A 16,105-nucleotide genomic window follows, 5' to 3' on the forward strand; every position below is an offset into this window, starting at 1 on the left:
GTTTTCTCATCAGCAAAATCATGGTGTTCAATGAGGTCTCTCTCAGTTGTAACATTCTGTTTTCTATGAGAATGAAAGAATAGGATGGCCAAGGCTAAACATCAGCAAGGAGAACTGCTATAGATTTAGAAGCCAGATGGAATGCGAACACTATTTGTTGCTCTCAAAATTTACATGTCGGAATCATTTACTGAAGACAACATATTTTCCTCTAGATCAGAGTTTCTCAACCGTGACCAGATAATGCTTCACTGGATGGCTGTCCTGTGCATGCCAGGATATTAAACTGCATCCCTGGCCTCTCTCCACTAGATGGCAGTAGCATCTCACTCTCAGCTGTGATAACCCAAAAGGTTCCCAGACACTCACTGCCCAATGCCCCTGAAGGGCAACAGTGCCCGGGGCTGAGAATCACCGGTCCAGATGTTTTCCTCTGTGTGTGTGTGTTAGCTGCGCAGTCGTGTGCGCCTCTTTGTGACCCCATGTACTGTAGCCCCCCAGGCTTCTCTGTCCGTGGAATTCTCCAGGGAAGAATACTGGAGTGGATTGCCATTCCCCTCTCTAGAGGAACTTCCCAACCCAGGGATTGAATCCTGGTCTCCTGTATCGCAGGCAGATTCTTTCACCATTTGAGCTACAGGAAGTCTTCATTTATTAATACTTTTTATGAAAAGTGAAATTCAATATATTGATATAATGCATAATACAGTCAAAGATCTGAAATAGAACTGGTTTCTTCTTAACCATTTCTCATCTGTAATCAATAAAGATTATTCCTCTTAAGAGGAGGTAAAAAAATTACCCATATTAAAAACACTGATAATAAATACCAATAATAAGCACAATTAATGATGAATAGTTTTACATCTCTCTAATAACCTCTTTGTATTCTGTCAAGGAGCACTCCAAAATAAAAATTATGACTTCTGTTATGGCTTCATATTTCTTTACGACAATCACTAGAGTAATTTCCAATTTGGTAAACTAGTAACGTATGCTGTTTAGTTTTAACGGAATTACATCTTAATCATCAAGCTAAAGTCATATGAAAATAATGACACTGTCACTTGAAGGTCATCTCAGTCTTCTGATCACCATGTGTCTAATCAGACACACTTAAATTAATTCCAGCAGAAAGTCTAAGGAATTAATGGATCAAACTCCTAGCATATAAAGTAGTATGCTAATACAGTTAAAAGACAATACAGTAGAACACTGTATTTAAACTTTTGATAATAGAACAACACAGAAGTGGAAATCTCTATGAAATTTTTTTTTCTCTTTTTGGTACCAAAACATTAATACCTTATACTAGTGTGGTACTTATAAGGTTTAAAGAATAAAATAACAGAGCTACACAATATACTTGAGATAGGAGAGACTGTCCTAGAACTTACAAGAACAAAGTTCCTTAAGTTCCAGGCACATCTAGTCAACCTTCATTTTTCACTAAAACAACTACAAGTGGGCCAGCTTATAAAGAAGCTGTTCTCTACAGACGGCTCCTACCCATTACAAAGCTCTTAGGATAAACGTGTCTATGCTTTGGCAGAACTGTCACGTGGATGCTATAACCTGTACAATCTCTAAAATTGCGGGAATTATACAACACTATTCGGTGAAATTTCTCGCCTTCATTCATGATTTCTTCAGTCTTTTTTTCAGTGGACATACAGTTTTCTAAAAAGTTTGAATCTTCTAAGTACATCTCATCTCCTGAAAAATAATAGTTTAACTTTAGTGTTATTTTATAAAACTTTCCAATGTATTAGTATTTATTTTTATTCACTTCATGTGTTTGGAACTGATAATAACTGTTAAATAATCAGAACTTTTTGAGTTTACCGCAATATATTTCTTGTGTTTTTAATACCCCACCTAACCTCCCCAGTTCCCCATTTTCTAGCCAAGAATTTTCTTTGAACACATAAATATTTATAACTGGTACTTTTTCATCCTGAACTATGATTTTTTTGTACTAATTCCAGACTCTCTTTATTTCATTCAATATAACGTTTACTTTGATATCCATATAATTTTGGTGTTTCAGTGTGGGCTGCTCCAATCATTTTAAGGTTAAATTAGAAAAGTTATCATTTACACATCAAAACTGCTAAGCTATCCCACTGCAGGATGAGTAACGAATATTATCACAATTCTGAGAAGTGAGACAAGCAGCCGTAAGTGAGGTCAGAAAACTCCACTGGAAGCTGCTACAAAACTTCTGTCCTGTACTAACCCAACAATAACTGACCACCAACAAAACTCTCTTTCAATCAAATCAGTATAACTTACACGTTTTCATAATTCAAAATTAAAAGGTAAAATAGTGAGATATTCAAGAAAAAGCTCTTGCCAATGTCTAGGAAATATATTTACGTAAGTGTATATAAATTAATATATCCAGAATTTCTGGTTATAATAAAAACTATGAATATCTTATAGAACTTGACCTTATCTAATTAGTTCCACTGTAGCTTATAAAACATAGATTGTAATTCATGTGTCTGTGTGGGAGAATATTGCCATACAGCCCAGAGCATTAAATGGGAATATCAACAAGAACATTGGTAAACACAGATTTACCTGGTAGAAGATGTATCATCCCGTCAGCAGTTAACAATATGATCGGCATCCATCTTACCGTTCCTTCTGATTCACGATCCAAAGAAAATTTGTGCAAGTCAGAGAAAGAGGCAAAGTTTCCTAGTCTACGTAGTTCGTAGAACTGTGGGGGTGCAAAGGACATTTCCTTTGATATGAGGCTTTCAAGTGCCTCTGATGGAGACGACCACTGTGGAAGACAAAGGTAGAGTTTCCTAAGGTTTACTCCATAGACAATGCAAGATTTGAGATCCTTGGATCAGTACTTAAGATCTAACTGAAAAAAATGTAAAATTCATTCATTGATGTATCTTGCTAGAGTCCTCTGAGACAACAAGGAAAGATTCAGTGAAGAAAGCTGGGTTGATCCCCTTTGCTGCTGCTGCTGCTGCTGCTAAGTCACTTCAGTTGTGTCCGACTCTGTGTGACCCCATAGACGGAAGCCCACCAGGCTCCCCCGTCCCTGGGATTCTCCAGGCAAGAACACTGGAGTGGGTTGCCATTTCCTTCTCCAATGTGTGAAAGTGAAAAGTGAAAGTGAAGTCGCTCAGTCGTGTCTGACCCTTAGCGACCCCACGGACCGCAGCCTACCAGGCTCCTCCATCCATGGGATTTTCTAGGCAAGAGTACTAGAGTGGCTTGCCATTGCCTTCTCTGTTGATCCCCTTTAGAGGTTGATTATTAGGACATGGATCCTGAGAACTAGTAAATAAGCCAGGATAGATCACAACTGGTTGAACTCGGACAGCTGTTCAGCATAAAAGGCAGGCAATGCTAAGAAGGCAAGGAGGTTCTGATCACTTTCAAAGGAAGACTGGAGTATAAATTCATGGCAGCAGATTGAGAACTTAGTGCCCGTTCATTCCTCCCATAAAAGGGTACCTTGGCTAGGCAGTAAGGACATGCTGGTGGACAAGACAAAGCTCTCTCAGGCCTAGTAGGGCCTTCAGCAAACAAAATGCAGCATGGTACATGTAGTGTGTTACAATGAGGGTGAAGAGTCAAGAGCAAGAGAAGCCTTCAAAAAGGTCAAGAGGCGGGACTCAGTCTGTTATCCCAGGAGTGAAATAACTGCACTGTATCAACCAGTCAGCACACTGCTGTGCCCTCTTTCCCAAGTCTTCCTTCCTTCCACATTTAGATAAAAAGAGCTGATTCAATTAATATGAAATAACTCCAAAAGGTCCTTCTTTCTTTAACTGCTTTACTGCTAAATATCCACATACACTGGGGAAATTGACCCTCACATCCAAAACCAGGGTGTTGAAATTGATTGCCTTAAATAATCATAGCCCAACAATTTACAAGCTTGTATGAGAAACCTGAGCAATTTGTTAAATCTTCACTGTATGGAGTCCAGCAATCTATGTTTAATGAGCATCCTAGATTCTTCTGAAGTTGGCCAAGGCCACGTTTTGAAAAACAAAGCTTTGGTCTTAAAAGACGACCCAAACTCTAAGGTGTGCTTTGACAGTTCCATGCCAGTTCAATGGTAACAATGACGATGAAGGGTTAAACAACAGGCATTAACTCAATTCAACCTGTTCAGGTCAGTCCAGACCATAGGCTAAAATAATCTTAATTAATTTATTGTTTATTGGTTACTAGTAGAACACTGCCCAAAATACTTTACATACTTTCCAATCCTTAATCACTGAAGATGGTGACTGCAGCCATGAAATTTAAAAAACGCTTACTCCTTAGAAGAAAAGCTATGACCAACCCAGAGAACATATTAAAAAGCAGAGGCATTACTTTTCAACAAAGGTCCATCTAGTCAAAGCTATAGTTTTTCCAGTAGTCATGTATGGATGTGAGAGTTCGACTATAAAGAAACCTGAGAGCTGAAGAATTGATGCTTTGGAACTGTGGTGTTGGAGAAGACTCTTGAGAGTCTCCTGGACTGCAAGGAGATCCAACCAGTCCATCCTAAAGGAAATCAGTCCTGAATCTTCATTAGAAGGACTGATGCTGAAGCTGAAACTCCAATACTTTGGCCACCTGATGCGAAGAGCTGACTCACTGGAAAAGACCCTGATGCTGGGAAAGATTGAAGGCAGGAGGAGAAGGGGACGACAGAGGATGAGATGGTTGGATGGTATCACCGACTTGATGGGCATGAGTCTGAGTAAGCTCCAGGAGTTGGTGATGGACAGAGAAGCCTGGCGTGCTGCAGTCCACGGACATGACTGAGTGACTGAACTGAACTTCCTGACAGGAAAAGTCCTACACCTTAAAAAAAAAAAAAAGACAAAATCCAGTACTCAACTGAAAATCACATTCAACATTCCATCAAAAACCGGGCCTCCTGTGGTGGCTCAGTGGTGAAGAATCTACCTACCAATGCAGGAGACTTGGGTTCAAACCTTGACTTGGGAAAATTGCCTAGAGAAGGAAATGGCAACCCACTTCAGTATTCTTGCCTGGGAAACCCCATGAACAGGGGAGCCTAGTGGGCTGCAGTCCATGGGGTTGCAAGGAAGTCGGATAAGACTAAGTGACTGAACAACAACGACAATAAAAAACTACAAGACCTCAGCAAAAAAATGTGACCCATAACCAGAAGAACAATTATAGAGATGATGGAACTGGCAGAAAAGGACATTAAAAATCACTGTTACAAATATGTTCCATTGGCTCAAAGATGTGAAGGAAATTATGAACATGAGAGAAACAGGAAATGTTTTGTAAAAAAAAAAATGGAACTGACTGAACTGAACTGAGAAATGAAAATTACACTGCATGATATTTACAGCAATTTTGATACTACATATAAACAGAGAAAATTTGAAAATACAGCAATAAATCTATTCAGAATACAGCACAGAGGGAAAAAGTTTTAAAAAAATTGAACAAGGCATCCGTTCCGTTCCGTCGCTCAGTTGTGTCCGACTCTTTGCGACCCCGTGGACTATAGCCTACCAGGCTTCTCCGTCCATGGGATTCTCCAGGCAAGAATACTGGAGTGGGTTACCGTTTCCTTCTCCAGGGGATCTTCCCGACCCAGGGATCGAACCCGGGTCTCCTGCATTGGAGGCAGACGCTTTAACCTCTGAGCCACCAGGGAAACCAGAACAAGGCATCAGGGACCCACAAAAAAAATATCAGGTAGTCTAACATACACGTAATTGGAGTCCCAGAAAATAGGGGGAGGTGAAAAATATTTGAAGAAACAAATAATTATTAACAAAACCAAAAGAAAACTGTGCACATCATAATCAAATTACTGAATACCAGTAATTAAAAAGAAAATACTTAAAGTAGGCATACATATCAAAACCAAAAACACAAACACATTAAGTATGGAGGAACAGAGTTAAAATCAAACTTTTTTTAAAGATGATGAACATGCACTAAATTTATTGTGGTAATTATGTTATGGTATATGTAAGTCAAACCATCATGCTGTCACCTTAAACTTACACAATGTGCTGTGCTAAGGCGCTTCAGTCATGTCTCTTTGCAACTCTGTGGTATGGACTATAGCCTGTCAGGCTCCTCTGTCCATGGGGATTCTCCAGGCAAGAATACTGGAATGGGTTGCCATGCCCTCCCCTCCAGGAGATCTTCCAGACACAAGGATTGAATCTTTGTCCCTTGGCAGAAAGTGAAGAGGAACTAAAAAGCCTCTTGATGAAAGTGAAAGAGGAGAGTGAAAAGGTTGGCTTGAAGCTCAACATTCAGAAAACAAAGATCATGGCATCTGGTCCCATCACTTCCTGGGAAATAGATGGAAAAACAGTGGAAACAGTGTCAGACTTTACAAATGAAGTAACATCTTTAAGTACAGGCGGAAAAACAAAACAAAAACTCATACTGTTAACCTCTATAGACTTCTACACTCACATGAAATAGCTTTCAAAAAAAGCGAAATATTTTCAGACAAACAAAATTTAGAAGATTCAGTCAGAAGAACTGAAATTCAAGACATATTAGAGGAAGTTCTTTAGGCAGAAAGATACAGATTTAAATACACACAAACGAATGAAGAGTGCAAGGAGCACACACATGCAGGTAAACATAAAAAACATTTCCCCCTCATTTGCATAGTTTTCAACAGACTAAATGCTTAAAGCAAAAATAATCACTGTATTGTAGAGTTTATAGTAGAAATAAAAGTCAAATGTATGACTACAAAAGCATACGTGACAGGAGGGGAGAAATGGAAATATTTTATGGTTCTAATACTACACATGAGGTGACAGATGTACTGCAAATCCTAAAGCAACTACAAAGAAGTACAGTTAATTAGGCAATAATGGAGATAAAGAGTCCAAAAAATACTCAAATAACCCAAAAGAAGTCCAGAAAAGAAGAAAAACAGTGCAAAGAATAGAAGGGACAGATTAAAAAAGACAGCAAGATAGTAAGTAGATTTGAGAATAACACTGAATGTAAATGATCTAAACACTCCAATTGAAATGCAGAAAGTATCATAATGGATGAAAAGGAAGACTTTATGCTGCCTACAATAAACATACTTTAAATTTAAAGACACAGGTTAAAACTAAAAAATAGAGGAGGATATACTATGCTGCTGCTGCTGCTAAGTCGCTTCAGTCGTGTCCGACTCTGTGCGACCCCATAGACGGCAGCCCACCAGGCTCCCCTGTCCCTGGGATTCTCCAGGCAAGAATACTGGAGTGGCTATTGCTAATTAAATGGAAGATTGAGCAGCTATATCACTATCTGATAATAAACTTCAGATTTCAGAATAAGGAACATTGTCAGGGACAAAGAAGGCCAGTTCATCATAATCAAAGACTAGATCCAACAAGCTTGAATAATCTTATGCAACACCTTACAAAGGAGCTTCAAAATACCCGAAGTAAAACCCGACAGAACTGAGAAGAGAACAAGACAAACCCGCAATTATTCGTTAGCGATTTCAACAACCTTTTCTCAGAAATTGATGGTACAGGTAAACGATATGGAAGACCTAAAAAGACACTATCAACTAACTTAACCTAATTGACATTTGAAAAAAACACTCCATCAAATATAGCAGAAAGCACATTCTTTTTCAGGTGCAGAGGAATCATTCACCAAGGTAGGCCACATCCGGAGCCTAAAGTGAAAGTCGCCCAGTCCTGTCCGACTCTTTGCGACCCCACGGACTAGACAGTCCATGGAATGCTCCAGGCCAGAATACTGGAGTGGGTAGCCTCTCCCCACCCAACAAGTCTCAGATGAAAAAGTTTCAAATAAATCTTAAAAGACTCATCTACGAGGAAACAAACGGCTGCGGGGACGAAATGAGTGAAAGCGTGGCAACCGCTCAGGAAGGAGCCTTAGCAGAACTCCCGGGATCTCCGCCGGCCGCCCGCTGGAGAAACCGCGTGGGGAGACGTCGTCGAGGCCCTGGGGCTGTGAAGCGGGAAAGAGCAGAAAAGAGTTCACCGAAGTCGCGGCTTTGGCCTGCCGGGCCGGGGTCTGGCCCGCTCGGTAGCTAGCTGGCCGCTAGCGCCCCGAGGCGGCCTCCGGGAGGGTCCGGGGCGCCGGGCCGCCTGCCGGGGCCCTCATGCTCGAGCTCCTGTGGGGGACACTCCGGGCCGGGAGGACGCCCTACCTTGCAGTCCACCACCTCCACTAAGTCGGGGAAGACCTGCGGCGGCTCGCTCAGGCAGCACAGGAAGAAGGCGGTCTCGAAGCGGCGGGTGCCGGGCCGTAAGAAGGGCGTGATCCAGCCGCTCCAGTCGCGCAGCGCCCAGATGTCGGGAGTGCAGTCGAGCTGCGCGCACAGCTTCAGGAAGAGCCGCGGGTCGCGGCGCACGCGCGCGCGCCAGTCGGTCAGGGCGGGCGGCGGCGCGAGGGCGCAGCCCGGCGCCTGGTCGCGGGCCCCGGGGCCCCTGGGCCGCAGCAGCAGCACGCCCGCCTCCTCGAAGGCCTCGCGGATGGCGCAGATGCGGAAGGCGATGTCATCCGGCAGCGCCGCCGCGCCCTCGCCCACGGCTTCCGGCCGGGCGGTAGGCAGCACCGGGAAGGTGGCGAGCTGCGGCGGCGCGGGACCCAGGCCAAAGCGGGGCGGCCCGTGGTGCGGCGCGAAGAGGCACAGCCAGTCGGTCGAGCGGTCTGCCGCATCCAGCACCCCGCCCGGGAAGACGCACGCCCCGGGCACGAAGCCTTGGTTCGAGGAGCGCTGCAGCAGCAGCACCCGGAATCCCTCCGGGGGTGGCTGGGGCCTCGACGGGGCGGTGGGGACCGGGCGCGGCCAGCCCGCCACCAGCATTATGGTGGCTGCTCGCCTCCAGTTGCTCGGGGCTGCTCGCACCGGGACACTCATGGCGGGCGGCGGCGCGAGGCTTCCGGACTCGGGGTTCCGGTGCGACTGGAGCTCTCCCAGGAAGTGAGCACGGAAGCTGGGGTTCTTGCTAAGTGAACTCCCGCCTCTCCCGGCTAGGCGCTCACTGGGCGATCGGCGAACCCGGCTCGCTGGCGCCGGCCTATAAGGATGGTGTGGTGAAGACGTAGAGAAGCTCCTCCTCGAATGCCCGTGTTCCCAGCCAGGTCACGTGCTAGGAGGGCCTCATCTTCCTCACTCAGGACCCGTGGACTAGAGCAGGAATGCTTAGGGTTGCACAATGACTGTCGAGGTAAAAGTGCGATGCAAACCTAGGCCTGGTGACACCTACCTGATCAAACAAAACCTGAGAACGAGGACTTCTTGATTAAACCAGGAATCGACAAGAGGGTATGTTTTCTTTGGCGGGGGGTGGGAGGCGGTGAAAGGGGATCCAGGGGGTAGGTGTCGGAGCTTTGCAAACTGACATGAAACCCAGCAATGAGAAACTGACGGATGAACCAGATAACAAAATACAAATTTCACACTGCACAGTCTGAGTGTCAAAGTGCTCCTTGAATCCCAGGACAAGCTCCTGCCTTGTGATCTGGGACACCTTTATTGTCAAGGGCACCTGGGACCACCTTAAGCATTTTAGGTCGTTTGATAATTTCCTTTTTCATAAAACGTGAAAGTGTTAGTCACTCAGTTTCTTTGTGACCCCATGGACTATGGCCTACCAGGCTATTCTGTCCATGGAATTTTTCAGGCAAGAATACTGGAGTGGGTTGCCATTTTCTTTTCTAGGGGATCTTCCCCATCTAGGTATCGAACCCAGGTCTCCCCCAATGCAGGCAGTTTCCTTACCACTGAGCCAATGGGGAACCGATTCTCCTACAATTGCTATTATAGTTGATAACACATTTGTTATGTTTTTGGATAAGTACATAGACCATGGGCTTCCCAGGTGGCACTAGTGGTAAAGAACCTGCCTGCCAGTGCAGAAGGCATAAGTGATATGGGTTTGATCCTGACAGGCTAGTCCATAGGGTTGTATAGTGTCAGACACGATTGAAGCGAGTTAGCCCAGAACACTTAACAGACCATATTCATTGAGCCTCATTTTCAAACTATCATTCTAGTGTGGGATGTTTCCTGGGAGAGAATCCAGAGATGGCACCAACTGTATTTAGGTTGACTTTTTTGTTTACGTCATTCTCTAAAGATGCAAATACATGTATACTGACTGCATCCCAGAAACAGGACCACATGTTTAGGAAAGCACATAGAGGGCAAGGGAGCACACGGACACTGGCAGACTGGGGTTTGGGGAGGTGGAGTCTGCCACATTCCATCCATCTCAAGTCTCTTCATAATCCACAGTTGGGGACCTTTCCCTTGTCTGCTTTCCCACTACATTCGGCTGTCTGCTCGGAGACAATCATTTCACAATCTGTTGTAGAGATCGGGGTGGTACCCTGGAGCCTATGTTTTTACCAATCCCCAACCATCCAGGTGATTTCGGTGCTTTGAGCCAGGGGAAGCTGTAAATGGTGGTGACGTGATTAAGTTTGTATCTTCAAAGGTCATGCTGACAACAGCATGATGACTCAATTGGATGGGACTGTTCTGGAACCCCATGGAATGTGCTGGGGAAGCAATGATGAGGGTCTGAACTAGGAGAGTGGCTGTGAAGAGGGGCAGAGGTGGGGAGAGGGAATGATTTATTAGAGAGTATTTAGGAGGTAGAACTGTTGAATATGCAGAGCAAGGGAGAGGAAGGGATTAAAGTTTTATCTTGGGAGATTGGAAACTCAGTACCTTCAAACAGTAAACATTTACTATCTCACAGTTCCTATGGCTCATGAGCATCTTAGCTGGGTGATTCTGTCTCAGTATCACCCAGGAGACTGTGGTCAGCATGTCAACCAGGATTTAATTAGGGGTTGGGGGATTGAGTTCTACAATGGCTCGGCTCATTTGACTGTTGGCTAGAGGCCTCAGTTCCTCACCACACTGGCCTCTCCACAGGGCTGCCTGGATGTCTTCAAGACTTTCTTGGAAATCAGTGATTCAGAAGAGAGGAGGACAGAAGTCATGACTCCTTTCCTGACTTAGCCACAGAAGTCACACTCCACAACTTCCACAGTATCCTGTTGTCACACTGATCAGCTCTATTCCATATAGGAGGGGACCACATAAAAAGACCAGGAGGTAGAGATCATTGGTGGTCATCTTGGAGCCTAGCTACAACAGTGGATAAAAAAAAACCATCTAAGCATTAGGAGAAAAAAGGTAAATTCCTCTACAGTCTTTGACACAGAATCTAGAAGCATAAGGGAAAAGATTGATCAGTTTGACACACCATGCATATTTCTAACTTTATTATGACAACAGATACCATAAGTAAGTCCAAGATGGAATAAACTGAGAAAATTAACTCTATTGCGTTTCACAAAGGATCGAGAGAAAAAATGGAGGAAAAAAAAACAAACCTCAAGGGACTTCCCTACTGCTCCAGTGGTTGAGACCACCAAGTGGTCCGCCTTCCAAGGCAATGGACTCATATTCAGTCCCTGGTCCAGGAAACTAACACCCTACATACCACAGAGCGACTAAGTCCTCGTGCTATACCTAAAGAGAAGCCTATCTGCCACAACTAAGACCCAAAGCCCCCGAATAAGTAAATATTAAGAAAGAAAGAAAAAAACCTCTAATTGTGTAATGGGCAAGAGATATGGAAAGACGGTTCACTGTGGTCTATCAACATGCAGCAATGTCAGAATGTCTCCAGGCCTATCAGCATGTCCTCTGGGTGCCCTGCCGGGCACTATTCTGCCAGGAGCACAGTGTTCTACCCCAGGCCTGACAGTAAATATACACAGCCATCCTGTATTAGAGTTGGCAGTTACCATGTGCCACTTGATCACAAGAGACGAGTCACTTTGTTTATGACAATGGTTGCTTACTTTAGAGAAGGACACTTGACTCTCGGTTCTTATGTTTCACTTGTCTGATCCTCCCAGTTATCTTTATGATAATAAATGTCCTCATTTGATTTAGCATGACAGGCATGATCCTGAAAGAAAAAAGACTTCCCAAACATGTCATGCTGTTTGTTACCCATAGGTATCTACTTCAGTGAGCCTAAATTCACTTCTGTTGTTTGTTATCAGGTTTTTCCATGGAAAAAGAAAGAGCCTATGTGTGGCTAGCCACAGAGAGATGACTTCAGCTTGGAGAATCAACAGGGGGCAGAAGAGTGTGTTCAGCCTGCCCGGAAATGAAGACGTCATTGCGGTTAAATGAGATTCGACTGTGAATGACTGGCACCATCCCGTGCACCAAGAATCGCCACATAAAAATGATTTCTCAGAATGTTTTTTGAGAAGAGTTTTAAAATGGTTCATGTTTTCTAAAAAATGCATCGATTCCATTTAGGCGACAGTCTGGCAAAGGCAACACTGGAGGGAGAGAAATCAGATCAGTGGTTGCCAGATTTGAGGGTGAGAGGAAAGGATTGCCTTCAGAGGACAGAAGGGAACTTTAGGGTGGTAATGAAAACATTCTATATCTTGGTTGTGTTTGGTGATTACATGGTTGTATATATTTGTCAGAACTCAAAAAACTGCACATCTCTGAAGGGTGAGTGAAACTCTATTAAAATTATACCTTAATAAATTTCACTTTAAAAATGTATAGATTCCAACTTCTAGATAACCTAAATTTCCTTCTGTAAATGTGACCGTTTTATTACATACCTTCTCTCATTTGACACATTTATCAAGTTTTAATTTTCAGATTGGTATGTAGCAGATTTCACCTAAATTATAGGAAGTTAGTATTTTCATATGTATTGATTCTTCTGCCCAATCTTTCCATTTTAGGCAGCCAATATTTATTGAGCCTTGTGCCAGAAAAAAAAATCTTACCTCAGTATGACTGTGGGCCTTCCCTGGTGGTCTAGTGGTTAAGAATCTGCCTGCCAATGCAGGGAACACTGGTTTGATCCCTGGTCCAGGAAGACCCCACATGCCTCGGAGCAACTTAGGCCTTGTGCACATCTACTGAGCTTGAGTGCTGCAAATACTGAAGCCCATGCACCTAGAGCCTGTGTTCCACAACAAGAGAAGTCACCGCAGTGAGAAGCCCACCCCCTGAAGAAGCGCAGCCCCTGCTCGGGGGCAAGTGGAGAAAGCCCATGCAGCAACGAAGACCTAGCACAGTCAATACCCCATGAAGTCTTCATCATCATCATTGAACTCAGTTGCCTCCGACTCTCTTGCGACCCCATGGACTATAGCCCACCAGGCTCCTCTGTTCATGGGATTTTTCCAGCAATAATACTGGAGTAGGTTGCCATTTCCTCCTCCAGGGGATCTTCCCTACCCAGGGACTGAGCCTGTATCTCCTGCATTGGCAGATGGATTCACCACTGAGTCACCTGGGAATCCCACCCTATGAAGTATATACCCTATTATTACTCCCATTGTAAGGATATGGAAATTGAGGTCAGGGAAAGTAATGAACACCTTCAGTAAGAATGGATCAGAATTCAGGGGTACCCCAGATTCTGTAGTCAGTCTTCCTAACCTTGATGCTATTGTCTTGAGGCATTTGAAAGCATACATTCTTAGAGTACATAAAAAAGAATTTGCCAGGCATTTTTTCTTCTATAAACATTGTTTTGTTCTTTTTTTCTAACAGGAAGAGTTGAAAGTTCCCTTGATAAGTGTCTTGACATTATGAGTTCTTGTCATATCAGTATCATATAAAGCTGTTCAATTTTCCCAAAGGAGAAGCCAGGTATATTTTCTCTTACAGGTATTTAACATATGATAGATTTATCAATATAATAGCACTTAATTTTTGAGGTAAAGACCTATCCTTTCACTTGTACCTTTAATTTAGGAAAGTTGACTCTAATACTGACCGTACCCTATATACCCTCTATTAAATATTTGTAATCTTTTAAACACTTGTATCATGGTATAAGATCATACCAGATGTTTTAAGAAAATTAATGACTTTGATATCCAGCCTCTAAATTGAATCAGGCTTCTACCAGAAAACAACCTCTTGAATTATACAGAGAAATGAGATCAGGGAGATATTGTTATAGGGCAACCTAATGCTCAAGCAGAAGGTGATTTTGCTTGCATCATAGAACAAAAAGTTCTATTAGGCAATGTTATAACTCCAAATAATGCCAAATATTGTGAATATTTAACAAAGAGGTGTTTAGGTTAACAGAGCCACAGGATAAATACGTTAATTCTAATTCAGCTTTTTTTGGTGTGTGTACAGTACTTTATCACTGATTTCAGTGAGCAGTGGATTCTCAGAACCAGGTACACATCTGATTCCATGTGTAAGTAAATACTCAAGGATCTGTCAAGTGGATGGAATGAGTGAAAATAAAGACATTTCCTTGTTCAGATTGCCCTCTATGGATTACATAACTTCTACACTTGTTCTGAGCCTAAAGGCTGAGAAGTGATAACTACACAGCTTCTAACGGGTTGTTTCTATAACAGATTCTGATGAATCTTGAACCAAAACACCTTCATAAAAACAAAGAGTCACAATTCTATAGATCAAAGGATATATTTAGGACTCGGTTTTTAGGGACATTTTCCAACACTGGGTCACAATATACCCCAGTCTGAGAGACATGAGGTGATAGAATCCATGCTATGTCCCAGGTGGATGAGAAAGAGGGGAGTTAGAAAACTTCCTATGTCATTTCTGAAGGTATCCTGGGAAGGCAGGTGTAAAAAGAAATTGACATGGCCCAATTCAGATTCACCCAGACTGGATGAAGCAGAAGGAGTTCCTTTTATTAGTTATTGTTGCAGAACTCTTAATCAGCTTAAGATTTTGTGGATCTTTTAAAACTATTATCACAGAAACACACAAACAGGTCCTGTGGTTTAACTCTCTGTGTGTTAAGGAGTGGGACTGGGTGAGCGAGGCTGGGAGGGTGGTCCGTAGGACTGAGCTCTTGGACTGACATTTACTTTTGACCCTTGGCCCTTCAAATTGCCCTGTGAAACACTGCCCATTCCCGCCTCCGGGTCCCCTTTCTCCCCTCTGGGGTAAAAAAGAGAAAAAAAAAAATTCTTTTCACTTTTCAGCCAAATCAGTCTCTGGGTTTTACTCCAAGTTATTTATAGAGTTAAATGCATCTGTTTTCTCCGCCTTTCTTCCCCAGCAACACTCTCTCTGAACCACAGGTGGGGTGTTGGTGGCACCGCTCAGGCAAATTCCAGCCTGGGACCAAGGGTGTTTTCCACATTTCCTTATTTATTGCCGCAAAGAGGCTAGGGCCACTTAACTTCTGTCATCTACACCTGTGGTTCCAGTAGTTTATGCTGTGAGCTCCTGCCTTAAGAAGACAGATTTTCAAAATAAATGGAGATGTTTGTTTAGCAATCTAAGTATTTAAGTAAAGATATAATACAATGATTCAATGGCAACTGTATGAACTCGTGGCCAAATGTCTTTTACAAAAAATTAGCTTTGATAGTACACAACGTGGTCATATGATTTTTTTAAACACAAGATTCTTTTTTAAAAAAGCTCCTTAATTTTGAAGTTAAAGCTGTTACATTCTAACCCAGTCTCAGGGCTGATTGGCTCAAAACCTCTGTGCCCAGTGATGTCACTTGACCCTCTCAGGGGATGTCCAGGTCAGAGAGTTGTGCGACTCCCTCCAAAGCCAGCTCTCCTACTGGCTAGCAAGCAAATTCCAAGGGATAGTTAGGATTAAGGGCTCCAAAGAGGATTCCCCAGCCCTCCCCCAAAGGAGGATCAGAAACACTGGTCTAGTTCTGGAACAAAAATAAGCCCCAGTCAAGGAGAAAGTGCCTGTATGGATAGACTGTGTCCCTTCCCAAAGCTTGTGTCCCACCCAGGAGTCATTTTCAGTAGGCAAGCAGGTGCTGCTGCTGCTGCTAGGTCGCTTCAGTCGTGTCCAACTCTGTGCGACCCCATAGACTCCACCAGGCTCCACCGTCCCTGGGATTCTCCTGGCAAGAACACTGGAGTGGGCTGCCATTTCGTTCTCCCATGCATAAAAGTGACAAGTGAAAGTGAAGTCGCTCAGTCCTGTCTGACTCTTACCGAACCATGGACAGCAGCCTACCAGGCAAGTACTTTATCCAGGCAAGAGTACTGGAGTGGGGTGCCAGTGCCTTCTCCGAGGCAAGCAGGTGCAGA

The 16,105-nt window shown here is 43.5% G+C and overlaps 1 protein-coding gene and 1 long non-coding RNA gene across 5 annotated transcripts; one reads left to right on the forward strand and one right to left on the reverse strand.

Annotated features, from left to right (window-relative positions):
• Positions 1 to 628: 628 nt before the first annotated feature.
• On the reverse strand, positions 629 to 8,887 carry NUDT19 (nudix hydrolase 19). 4 transcript variants are annotated; one of them, XM_055412340.2, is made up of 3 exons: positions 8,174 to 8,887; positions 2,587 to 2,794; positions 629 to 1,716 (listed from the first exon to the last, which is right to left on the reverse strand). In XM_055412340.2, the coding sequence occupies exons 1-3, from the start codon at positions 8,885 to 8,887 to the stop codon at positions 1,493 to 1,495; spliced, it is 1,146 nt and encodes a 381-aa protein (XP_055268315.1). In that variant the 3' UTR covers positions 629 to 1,492. The 4 variants fall into 4 exon arrangements, 2 of the variants coding, with proteins under 2 accessions (XP_055268315.1, XP_088686950.1); XR_016035964.1 differs by lacking the exon at positions 629 to 1,716 and adding an exon at positions 6,028 to 7,971 and having other exon boundaries at positions 2,747 to 2,794; XR_016035965.1 differs by lacking the exon at positions 629 to 1,716 and adding an exon at positions 6,028 to 7,971 and having other exon boundaries at positions 2,747 to 4,836.
• A 120-nt stretch (positions 8,888 to 9,007) lies between these two features.
• LOC129546911 (uncharacterized) lies at positions 9,008 to 12,583 on the forward strand. Its single transcript, XR_008683967.2, has 3 exons — positions 9,008 to 9,295; positions 10,916 to 11,179; positions 12,061 to 12,583. It is a non-coding gene; the product is annotated as an uncharacterized LOC129546911 (long non-coding RNA).
• The last annotated feature ends 3,522 nt before the right edge of the window (positions 12,584 to 16,105 follow it).

Source organism: Moschus berezovskii, chromosome 22 (assembly GCF_049115385.1).
Source record: "Moschus berezovskii isolate FMDL1 chromosome 22, NW_MosBer_1.0, whole genome shotgun sequence".
In the NCBI taxonomy this organism is placed as follows: Eukaryota; Metazoa; Chordata; class Mammalia; order Artiodactyla; family Moschidae; genus Moschus; species Moschus berezovskii.

Coding starts and splice junctions, on each gene's coding strand:
- NUDT19 (XM_055412340.2), bottom strand. CDS start 8,887: ATGAGTGTCCCGGTGCGAGCAGCCCCGAGCAACTGGAGGCGAGCAGCC. Junction 2,795..8,173: donor TGGAGGTGGTGGACTGCAAG/GTAGGGCGTCCT, acceptor TGTCTTCCACAG/TGGTCGTCTCCATCAGAGGC. Junction 1,717..2,586: donor GATGATACATCTTCTACCAG/GTAAATCTGTGT, acceptor ATTATTTTTCAG/GAGATGAGATGTACTTAGAA.